The sequence below is a fragment of the Pleurodeles waltl genome, chromosome 6 (assembly GCF_031143425.1).
Source record: "Pleurodeles waltl isolate 20211129_DDA chromosome 6, aPleWal1.hap1.20221129, whole genome shotgun sequence".
Classification (NCBI taxonomy): Eukaryota; Metazoa; Chordata; class Amphibia; order Caudata; family Salamandridae; genus Pleurodeles; species Pleurodeles waltl.
This window is the reverse complement of record NC_090445.1, coordinates 1,132,455,444-1,132,467,303: the sequence shown is the minus strand read 5'-3', so window position 1 is coordinate 1,132,467,303 and position 11,860 is coordinate 1,132,455,444. Positions and strand designations below refer to the sequence as shown.

The following is an 11,860-nucleotide window of genomic DNA, read 5'->3' as shown; positions in this document are numbered from 1 at the left end:
CCAGGGCGCTATCTAATCAGGGCCCGGCTGATTTCAAGGAATGCAGATGGTAAGAGATGAAATATCGGAACTGCCGGGACGAACACATAAATAATTGTCTCCTATGGTATTAAAAGTCCATCCTCGAGCAGTGACGTGCGTGCCGATAGGTAAGTGTGGAAATGATTGCAATCGCCTCCTGCCTAGATACCTGCAGCCTCCCATGCAGTCCCTGTGTGTAACAGAGTGGATCCTGATAAACACTTGAGTATTATTGTGGTGATCGTGTTAATGATCCCAGGGTCCCTCGACCCTAAGCTGGCTGCCTGCATTCTGTCCATGCCTTAAATGTGAAGGGTTAAACGATGCAACACGCCCTGGGAATGAGAAAGGGGTATTAATATACAGGTCGCAAAAAGATGACAATCTCCTGGCATGTATGTGAGGTCTGTCAATAAACAATCATACCTAGACCCGGCGAAGGGGTGCGGGCGGCGGTCTGCAAGTGAAAAGACGAGGAATGCTGCCGGGGGGAAGGACACGACAGGCTGCCAGCACAGACCGCAGTGTCCATCGGAACAATGACACTTTGCAACACACCCCGTCTGGCTGTTGTCCCCTCTTGCGCCTTTTTTCATGAAGTGCTTTTTTTCAAAAAATGTTTGCTTTGCGAATATAAATAAATATATGATGCTTCCCATGCCGCCTTTTTATTCGTCGCACGCTTTATTAGCGTAACGACGACCCTGCATGTTGGGAGAGAATCTGTATATTGCCCCCCATCACTCGTGCGTGCAGAGTTGCTCTTTTGTGTGCGCTGATACAGGATCTATCCCTTTCTATGGGAGAACTGGATTAATAACTAAACGCAGCCTTGTGCGCGGCTGAGGTGCGGCGGAGGAGACAAGATGCTTCGCACCCGTCCTGTGCCCGACCCTCTCAGACCCGATGTACAGCCCCCGACAGCAGCGCCAGACCCTGCTCTGCAGCATTCTATAAACCTGGGCAGCATTTCTCCTGAAATCACGGCTTTCTTCTGCTTGACAGACAACTGGGCGAGACCATTCGCAGGACGGGGGGATCCGGTTACTCTTTGGTCAAACCATTCTCCTTTCTGGTCGTTTCTGGTATAGCATGTCTGCTAGGCCCATTTTACAGTTTCACGAGGGTCTAAAGTAGACCTCTGCTTGCTTGGGGTCACCGACCTGCTCCAGACTGACACTCTTGAACCTGCTTCCCTCCCTGTGCCGGGCTCCCGGGTGAGCTCGCCCTAGCCGGGGCTCCTTTCGGTCCCTCTTTCTCTTCATTCTGCATGGCTCGCTCGCCTGGAAGTGGTTGCCCTCGCTCGCCTTTCTTTGACTGCGCTCGGGTCTCCATGGATCTCTGGACGGCCCCCCTTTAGTGCCTGCTCTGGCCAGCCCCGCCGCACAATGGCCTTGCTGTGGATGGCGTGCCCGCTGCTGCTGCTGCTGCCGGCGGCGTGTGCAGTGGAAGGTGAGTGTGCACGCGGCTGCAACAGGGGTGCTGGGTGTCATATGTGTGCAAAGTTCGCCAACGATGTAGCCATCTGCCTAAGATAAGGTGGTTGCTGGTTAACTAGAGTGCGTGTCTCCCCCACATTACAACCCTGTGGATGGTCTTCTCACTTTAGCCCCTCTGGCATGGTAGTGTCTGCCACACTTTCCTTGTATTTTTGTGTCGGGGTGGGTGTGCTCACCAGTTCCTCTGTTTGGCAAGGCAGTGGTGATTCTCCTACCTTTCCTCCTCAGGGTGAGGAGGAGGGGGGGTCTGCCCCCACCACCCCTCCCCTCCTGGTCAGGGGTTGAGGTTCTGCTGTGGGGAAGGGGTTTTCATTGGAACCTGTGCATTTTGATAGATCACGCATGGCTGTTGTATTGAAAGGAAGGGCTGGGCATTCAGTGACTGACTCGTTGAGGCATGAAATGCCCCTCTGTAGCTTGGCTGGCTCGACGTGCATTTAGGCTACCGCGGCCTGTTCGGATTCAATTGCAAATATCTATGTTTTTAAATGACATTTAATACAAAGTCCTCTACCCCAGTCAGTATTATATTTGGGAGACTTACTCATAAGGATTGAAAGTGGATTTAATTCCTTCAGAAGTCAGGACTAAAGTTTGAAAAGGAAATTGTAGAGCTGTAATCAGGAAGCTTGGTTTGCGGTGACCTGATTTGTTTCTTGGGTGCATTACAATGACAGTCCTGCTTTACATACCCCCAGTGGGTCAGGGGCACATATGGGGCAGGGATCCCCTCGATGGTATGGGTATACCAATCTGCCCTCATTCAGATTTATATTGTGCAGTTTCGTCCCAAGTGTGCCATGGGTGGTGATTTGATGCTGTCATGACATTATTTCCACAGTTGATCCCGCAGTGCCCCAGTGCGCCCCCTCGCGGCTAGGAGCAGTGGTATGCAAGGGTGCTCCAGGGGACTTGATGGGGAGACCTTGCACCCATATTTATGCAGGCATATGACAGCGTCATGTCCGTCTGGACCTGTCACTCCGTGGCCACACTGAGGACCAGTTGAGGATGGGGGGGATTGGTGCCTGGTCAGGTGGTTGCTTTGTGTGTGTGTAGTGGTCGGGAGGGATAGATTATATTTTGATCAATGGTATTGCAATTTTTTACCAGCACTATTGTTACCCTTGGTTATGCAACGACCAGCGATGAATCAAGGGTCTTTCCATGCATATCACTCCTCGAGGCTGGTTCCCCAGCCCCCGGGGAGAGGGCGTTCTGTTTTGGAGTAATCCGGCGTCGGGTTGGACTCCTTCCAGTTGTGCGCCACTGGGGAGAAGGGGGAGGGGCTGTCGGTACATCCGACGAGGAACGAGCGACTTGGGGACTCCTCGACGGGAACCCCTAGGCGAGGGCCCTTCACAGACAGGGCTTGGGGTGAAGAAAGGCAGCACCCATGGGGCTGGGCGAGAGCCTTGCATGGGATGTAGAGGGGCTGTCCGTGGTTCAGCCGAGCCTTCTGGAGGTGCCCTGTTGATGCCCGGGGCGTGTGGAAGGGAGAGAGGCAGCCAGCGGTGGTACACATGCAGGTGTGGCACTGGAGGGGGCAGCTGGTTTTATAGCGAGATGCACAGCTGTGCGTCTGCAGTGTGCGTGTGCACTGTGCAGAACACTTGAATCACCAGCACCCATAACATTCAGGGCAATCCGTTAGTGATGGAGAGGACCGAGGCATCACCAGTCCAGGCGACATTACTGCTTCTGCTGGAGCTGCAGCCTCCGCATCCCAATGGGAGCAAACAGAGGCCTTTCTTCACATCATAGAACACGTATGTGTTTGTGTGCGCTTGTGAGTACACACACACACACACAGGCATATATACATACATATTAGATACACACACGTGTATAAATAAATACATATATACTATATATACATATCAAGATCTACACACGCACATTGTATGTATATTATGTGTGTGTTTGTGCGCGTGTATTAGAAACAACACCGTGTAGGATGCACAGTAGCTGCAGGGGTGGGGGGGGGGGGGGCTGTTGCTTTCGATGCAGACGTGTGTGCGCGGCGGCGGCGGTGCTAATGGGGACCCGGAGTACAAAGAGGCAGGGGGAGGGGCGGGGAATCCATGAATGATATAGCACCTTATGGCAAAGTAAGCGCCTCCCTCCCGTCTGGGAGCTGCTTTCCCCATTGACGGCGCAACCTGAAGACGGAAGCCCGTGGCAGGCAGAGAAAGAGTCGTGATTAAACGTGCATTTTACTTTACAAGGGAGGTCGGGGGCTGTGGATTCTTCCAGGCATCGTTTTTTTGGCAAGAGAGGGGCGATGGATTTGTGACTAATACATTTGCCTATAGTTCATACTTTTCCTGGTTACATATTTCATCTGAAGGCCGTAGAATACATTTGTATAGCGCTTACTACCCCTGACGATCGTCACCAGCAAAAATAGATTTTGTTTTTGAAGGTTCGCTTTCTATTTTACCTGTAAGGGGGTCCGTGAGACGACAAGTGTCTATGAGCCACAAACACACCCTCCCTCTGCTGTGGACATAAGGTAGCGCCCATTTTATGTCCCCACGGCCACCGCGGGTGTGCCTTTGACAAAGAGACAGTCGCAACCTAAACCTATCTCAACACTTCTAGGAAACTTTGTAACCAGGCTTTGGCACACTCCCTGCCTTCAAAACCTCATTATCTTACGATACCATGTATTTGGGGAAAGCGGCCCCAAAAAATAGCTGCTTTTGTTTTGCTCCAAAGTTTTCCGCCGAATACAAGATATTTTTTTCTTACACAGCAATAAGGACGTTTCCTTCAAACTCATGTCAATGTCTCTTTTACCTGGCTCGGTCTGTTATTTAATGGAAACCGTATTTTAGCGGGGAAGAAATAACACTGACGCCGATGTAGCTGGAGAGACAAGGACGCATTGTGGCGGTGCTTGGTGTATGAAAGCTGGCTCGCTTTTCATCCAGCTCTGATCAAAGTCAGGCAGTGAGTCAGGTGAACGGGACAGTCGGGCTGCTCTTTCGGTCCTTTGGGAGAAGCCGAAGGTGCTCCGGGGCTTTTAACTCGGGCCGGTAAATATTTGCACAGTGGCGATGGCCTGTCTCCTAAGTGCAGCTTGTAAGGGCGCGCGCGTTTCACACGAATACCCGGATAACAGGTCTTTGCTAAGCCACTTGTGGGCAGTGTTTGGAAAGAAAATAAGCAGGTACTCACTGCCCCTCCTTCCCGCCCAGTACAAACACGCTCTTGAGAAGTGCTGCTATCCGCCGGTTAAGTACTCGTGCTTAACAAACTGAGTAACTGAGGACCTTCAGTGCTCGCATGTTACCAGTATTACATCCCGGCGCGAGGTGCCGCTTCTCCTATATCCAGTGTTAAACCCGGCAGGATTGCTGCTGCGCGTCTATTACCGGTAGTCAAGCATCCTAGAAGTACTCTTGCTCACAAATTACCAGCAGTAAGCCCTTCGAGAAGTGCCAGGGCTCGTGTATTACCAGTTTTACAACCCAGCGATCTGTATTACTTCCCAGATGAAAAGTGCCGCAGCTCGCATATTACCAGTGTTTACGCCAGCCCAGGCGTGCTGCTTGTACTTGGAGTATTACAGCAGACTACAAGTGCCTGTACTCGCAATTTACTTACCAGTGTCCGACCCAGCCGAGAAGCACCGCTGATGGTACATTATCAGTACTGGCCACCACCTGGAAAGTGCTAGTGTACTGTTAGTACTGCCAACTAACTGAAAAGTGCCAGTGTACGTATATAATCCCACTGACAAATGATGCTTCCAGTATGTTACTAGCAGGAGTGTAACCCGGCAGAGATAATATATATATATATATATATATATATATATATATATATATATATATATATATATATATATATATATATATATATATACACACACACACACACACACACACACACACATATATATGGTAGCGCAATCTGTCCTTGGATTGCCAGTGCTTGTAAACCAGCAATGGTGGTACTCTCCTGAAGAGTGTCAGTGCCTAGACACAGACTTCTTGTTACAGACGCGCTGAATTGAAGAGCCTCTACTCTTGTCTAAAACTCATACACTTGTTGAGCGGGACCGGTATTTTCATATACATTTATTGCAACCCGGAGGAGAAGTTTCAGCCCTCGTATGCCGTGAGTGTTGCAGCCGGGATGAGACAAGCTTTTATAATTTACAAGCATCCGTACTCTCACCTAAAAGTATTACAAACGCAGGACATGGCCAACATTATTATATGAAAACCCTGCGTATTTTCATATAGAAGCCCCGCTCAAACGTGTCAGTGCTCAAATGTAATGCAGATTTTAGAAAGGTATGTTACTTGTCTGATAAGCGTGGGTGGGGGAGTCTCGTTCCAAAGCACTGCACGCCATCTCCAAAGCCTCTCTGTAGAAAAGTGCCAGCGGTCTCTACTAGGCGCTACGACGCCTGGCAGAAACACGTCCGCCTGTTAATGGAGACATTTATCCTTAATACGTAGTTCACTGATGCCTTCAAAATTATTTGTTTAGGACTGATCAGGGAGGGTTGCAGGTCGGTTGATGATGTTTTAATTTTTTCATAAAATTGTTCTATATAGTGCTTCTTTAATATTGCTTAACGTGAGTGAGTTATTCGGATTTTCTTTTGCCGTTTTATACAGGGAGAGCTTTGCACAGAGGGCTTTAGTGCGTTTTAGAGGACATCGTATACTTCTTTTTAAGGCTCGGATACGTTACACTTTTTTTAGACTAGGCACGGGAAGGTTAACTTATTTGCCGAGGATTAGAGGAGGTTGAGATAAAACCGAGATTTGAACCTGCAGCTCTAACCGTTACCCAAGTCGAATTTTAATTGTGAGCAAAGGGATCAAGCCTTTGGGGGGATTTCCGCGCTAGAACTGTTCCGGAGGTTGCCGGCTACAAGTGTCCGCTGCAGGGAGCGGTTTGAAGTTTGGCGGGGTCTCACTAATTGTATTTATATTGCGCTTCGTATTCTCCACACAAGGCCTGTAACGCTATATAGAGTATTGATTAATTATCCCTAACCTATGTCTAATTTATGTAGCGCTTCGTAACCCGCTGGGCCCCGGAGGCGCCCATTAATCCTCATGTTTCTATGCTACTTTAGTGTGTATGCTTTATGGTGCCGGTTGATAGTTGGCCTGTGTAGAAAATAAGTCAGCATTGACATTTGCTGGTGGTGTTTGCATGCCGAAAAAATAAAAACAATATATCAAATGTGCTGGGTGTAAGGTGTGTTAAATGACATTGCACAGTGTACCTGTTGAGGCCACTAGTATTTGCAGAATCGGCTCCGTGGGATATAGGAGGCTCAATGTTTCATCTGTCCCAGGGAATGTAAACAAACCCCCACCGCCGTCGCGTGGCTTCCATAATAAATAGGTCATGACCTTTCGAGGCACTTCGTGTTCTGAAACACCTGCAGTTCTCACAGGCCTGCAGTAGGGGGCGCACCGCCCACCTCGGAGCTTGACTGCAGAGCTCTTGCCCCAAAACACTCCCTCCCTGCCTCTCACCATATCCAGTCAGAAAACGTGCGATTCGAGGTCGCTCTCCGGCCGCCAAGATGTTATGGAGCGGGGTCCCCTCTCTTTCGCTCCAGTGACAAAATGGCCACCTCTCTTCAACAATCTGCTTGACCGCATTTCTGTATTTCTTCCCACATCTGGGTCGCTGCTAGGCTTTAAACCTCCGGCCACGCTAGCCTTTTCCCCAGACGGACTGGGTGGCGTGGCCGTTGGCCCTGCACAACCAGAACACAAAGGAACCGATTCACGTGAAAGTCTAAATCCGCATTTGTTTTGCATTACAAAGCGGCCGATTTGTGGCTTGCTGGATGTTGTGGTACAGAGCATAAAATGAGACAATATACCTAGAATTTGCTGTATTTTACATTGTTTTGTTCGCTTTTATTTTGATTATTAATAATGTCATATTTTTCAAAGTGCTATGACAGCGTTCAGTTGTACGGAAAGTTCACAAATACTTGTGGCCATGTACTGAACTTAAAATTATTGAGTGAATGTTTTAAGAAACAAAATGGTCTAGCATTACGCTGAAACCAGACATTGCTTCCCAACCCAGAGTACATTGAGTACATGTAAATTACGCCGGTGGAGAAAAAACATCGTGCGTTTTTGAGCGTAAGACTTTATTACTTTTATAGCGAACATTGTACGGCGATATTAGATAAAGTAGTGTATGGATTTAGAAATATTGGCAGGTTATGAATCTAATGCCAACGTCGCCAGGCAAGGAAAAACCTGTTTGAAGACATCACAATCCTGGCCTGTTTCCCCTCGTCCTTTAACTGTTCGGCAAAATGGTTAGTTTGCTTAATCGTACTTTCTTGAATTTTCAAAAATTGGCTCAAGGGTTAGAAGAAAGCTAGCGTCCTTTACTGATTCTACTATGACTACTAATGACATACTTATTGTAACCATAAATTAGATAACACAGGCATTATTATAATTACACTTGCGGTTCTTACCATTATTATTATTCATATCGCAATGCCTTTAGAATCTCAAAGGTAATATGTTACTTTACCCATATTACAAGGAGCTTGTGTTATCCTCATCTGAAGGACGAAACACACAGTAGGCCCGACCTTAATTCTTACCTGTTTCTTGCAAGCCCTGGTCCGTGTGCCTAACAATGTGAGCCCTTAATGGCTTTAACAGAGGCCATTAAAACAATCACTTATTTGTCATTCCAGGAAGAATACGTAGAGGTTCCACTCCGCAGGGATACATATGTGCGTCCGTTAAAATAACGTGGCTCCTGAAGAGCGCAGTTCCTCATTGTTGAGCACTTTGTTACCCACGGTTGAGTGTGGTTTATGCTCTAGTAAGAGCAATAAGTACACAAAATGTAGGTTAAGAGGCCTTTCAGTGCCAAGCTGTGTGAGGCCCCGTGACTTCCTAGAAATTAAAAAGTGCGCCGATTAAACAGAAGCTTGGTTGAGCAGGAATTGGACTTCTCTGTAGCTTGGTTTTGTAAGATAGCTCAGAGTATTTGGGCGCATGCTGCATAGATGTGAGTATAACATGCTTACCACAGACAGGTTTTTCAGCCGACGGGGTTCACTTAACCTTTCAAAGACAATATGTGCGTATCACTGATGTGTGTCATAATGGCGTATATTATTAAAGAGCCATATCATTAAGTGGCAAATACATTTCATTTTTAGAGAGTGCTAAATAAATTATAAAACATAAAGTTCAAAAACATCAACGGTAATAAAACCGATGTAGTCTGACAGAGATTAAGAAAATATACTCTAAGTTTATTATTTATGAACTGAAAAAATACAAGTGAAAACATAGTTGAGTACATGGGAAATGTTTGTTAAACATATGCAAAGTTTAAAAAAATAATAATTTGCTCTGTTCCTATCTGGAAAATGCACCATCATAATTTTGTTTGGGTAGAGTGTTTTTTAACTGTTGTTAAATTTGTCAATGGTTTTCTCCAAGTTTACTGAATGATATTGCCTGCAACCCAGCTGCTTAGCTTGAAGGGCAGTTGCAAAGCCATGTTCAGATGTTTATACCCTGAACACCAACATTAAAATGATCCAGCGGGCATTGATTCAGGGCTGAAGGCTCAGTGGAGTCTGCCGTAGGCATGGCTATGTAGAGGCATGAGTTTCAACATAACACATCACTCCGGGCTAGCCTGATTTTATATTGCGTTACACACTGTTTTGGATAGCTCCTAGTACTCTTGTTATTCTGGTTTAATGTAGCACGTAACAATGAAGATGAGCTGTTTTAATACAGTAATTAACACTGGCCGGCGACTTGTTTTTATATAAAACGTAATGTTACAAATTTCCAGATTTGATACAGCTCCTAAATCAGTATACATAGATACATACACATTTGCCAAGTGCAACATGTATGAGAGGTGGGGCTTTGAGTAGGCCACCAGGACTCTTCCCTCCCTCTACAGCACATCCTGTATTACTCTTAGTTAATAGCCTTATATTGTTTATGCCATGCTGTTTTTCACTTGGTACAGTTATAAATACCTAAATACCTACCTACAGTTAATACATGTTGAAGTGTTGTTTATAAGTACACCTATTGCAAATAACATGTTTCTTTGGGCCTAATTGCTATTTTTGCTGGTATTCTATCTATCTATCTATCTATCTATCTATCTATCTATCTATCTATCTATCTATCTATCTATCTATCTATCTATCCTCCACATTCTAATTCAACAACTGCTTCTATATATTTGAATCTGTGCAATTAACCATAACTGGCTGATTTTATTGTTTTTTTTAATTTATTTTACAACCGTGAGGTTCCTAAACATAAACGTTTTTCAGTGAATCTTTGGGGATTTGTTATTATATAATTTTTGTTTTCTGGTTAGTGGTAAATCTACAGCAATGGTGATTACTAAAATAGTGAACAAGATAATTAAGTTGTACTTTGATGGGCCCAATTATATTTAAGGTGGGTCCAGGAACCATCTAAGGTTTCAAAACACATTTTTGTGGAATTAATTCAAAATCAACACTTCTTGGGTGTGACTCATCTTCTTCAGGCTCATACTTGAAGAGGTTGGCCCACATTGCAGCAACCAACTTTCTTTCTTCTTTTTCATTTTTTTGCAACGGGGTATGCAAACCAGAAAACCATTCATGGTTACCGTAACAATAGCAAAACAAATGTCTCAGCGAGACCCACAGACAATCAGATTGGAACATGTTTGCAAACTTTCAATGTAGGTTTACGACCCTCAATCAGTGCCTTTCAGTAGTGATGTCCAAGAAGATTTCTGGTGGTACATATATAATTATGGAATCAGCATTCATATCTTATTAGTAACTCAAAAATTACTGAACAGATTTACATCAAACCACAAAAATGACCTACTCTGGTACATTATCTGTGAACTTGAGTATGGTGTTCGGTAACTCTGTCTTGTAGTCTAATATTTAGTTGGGAGCAACTCTTAAGCATGGGAGTTCTACCAATACAGATCTCCAAAACAGTTTCCTTAATACAGTTTCATCCCCTTTATCATCTGTGTCATTGGCGGTGGCAAGTGGGGCCCGCTGCACCCATTTTTAGAAACTACAGTTATTTTTCCTCATCAGACGTTGGCCCTGAACAAAAGAGGCAAGAAGGAGAAAGAGAACGATGAAAAACAGGCAAAGGCAGAAGTCGGGGGTTTAAAAAAAGCCTGTACAGTGAGAGAAAGAAGCAGGGAGTGTCTGGTGGTGGATTAAAAAGTGATGCCGTGGAACCAGCGCCATGCAGCCCTGGTATTCTGCACGCCAGACATTCAGTAGCATCTGAACCAAACTTTGGACACTTATTCTTTTACTTATCAAGCACTGCTATGCAGAAAAAAACATTGAAAACCAAATGAACTATGTGTTTGCCACATTAGGTGCAGAGTTACAAAAGAGATGCAAAATTATTCATAAAACAAAAATATATAGATTTTGAATGTAAAGGCAAGCTGAACCATATTCACAGAGCGGCTATGCTATTGTGCCACTGTACTATGTGTGTGTGTGTCTGCGAGTGTATGTGTGCTGCCAGAAACGTAAGTCTGGCCTGTGGGGTCCTAACTACCAACACAATGCCTGCGAACACAATACTACTTATACAGACGACAACAACAACAATAGTAATAAAACAGCTATAAAAATAATAAATATAATATTAATAATAAAAACGTACAAGTGAAGTTAATAAGAACAAGATCGATGATGATGATAGTAATAATATACATTCTACAAGGGAAGGTGATGATAGCAGCAGCGCTGATGATGACGGTACAGATGACGATGATGATGAGGATTCTCCTCCTGCTGCTAGTACTCGGAGTCTTAGGTGCCGCACGTCACAGAAGAGCTGCTAGCGGGGCAGCTGCTGGTGCTCCGCTACATTCCAGTCTGTGCCTCGCGCTGCCCTGAGTCTCGGGGCCTGTGCGGCTGCGCAGCCCCCGCCCCCTACCAGTGGGGGTAACAGACACACGCCTGCCTGCCCCGGAGCTCCCTCCAGGAGACTGGGGAGGGGCGAGAGACCGCGGTGGGGGCGCCTGCCCAGAGAGGAACACAAATGACATTTCCAGGGACAGCGGAGGGGGGGACTAATGAGGCGAATTCAGCGTTCGCACAATGTTGCACATTGAGAACAGTCCACGCGGGCTCACTAGGCCTGCGTTAGAATCAGTGCTGGATGTGGCAACTCTATTATTCCTCCAGAGTATGCAACTATCAATAGGGCGGCAAAGAGTTTCAACTCATGGCTGTCCGGCCGAAGTCTGGCCTCAGAGTTTCTCCTTCTCACGAATAATAATTTACTTTTTCG

General features: G+C 45.9%; 1 protein-coding gene across 5 annotated transcripts in view; it reads left to right on the top strand.

Annotated features, from left to right (window-relative positions):
* The first annotated feature begins 1,100 nt into the window (after positions 1-1,100).
* EPHB2 (EPH receptor B2) overlaps positions 1,101-11,860 on the top strand; it is a 693,756-nt gene continuing 682,996 nt past the window's right edge. For 3 of the 5 annotated variants that reach the window (XM_069240326.1, XM_069240323.1, XM_069240324.1), the window contains exon 1: positions 1,272-1,473. In XM_069240326.1, the coding sequence (XP_069096427.1) occupies positions 1,410-1,473 (64 nt within the window). In that variant the 5' untranslated portion in view covers positions 1,272-1,409. Of the gene's footprint in view, positions 1,474-11,860 lie in introns of all 5 variants that reach the window. The other 2 variants (XM_069240325.1, XM_069240322.1) reach the window with 2 other exon arrangements.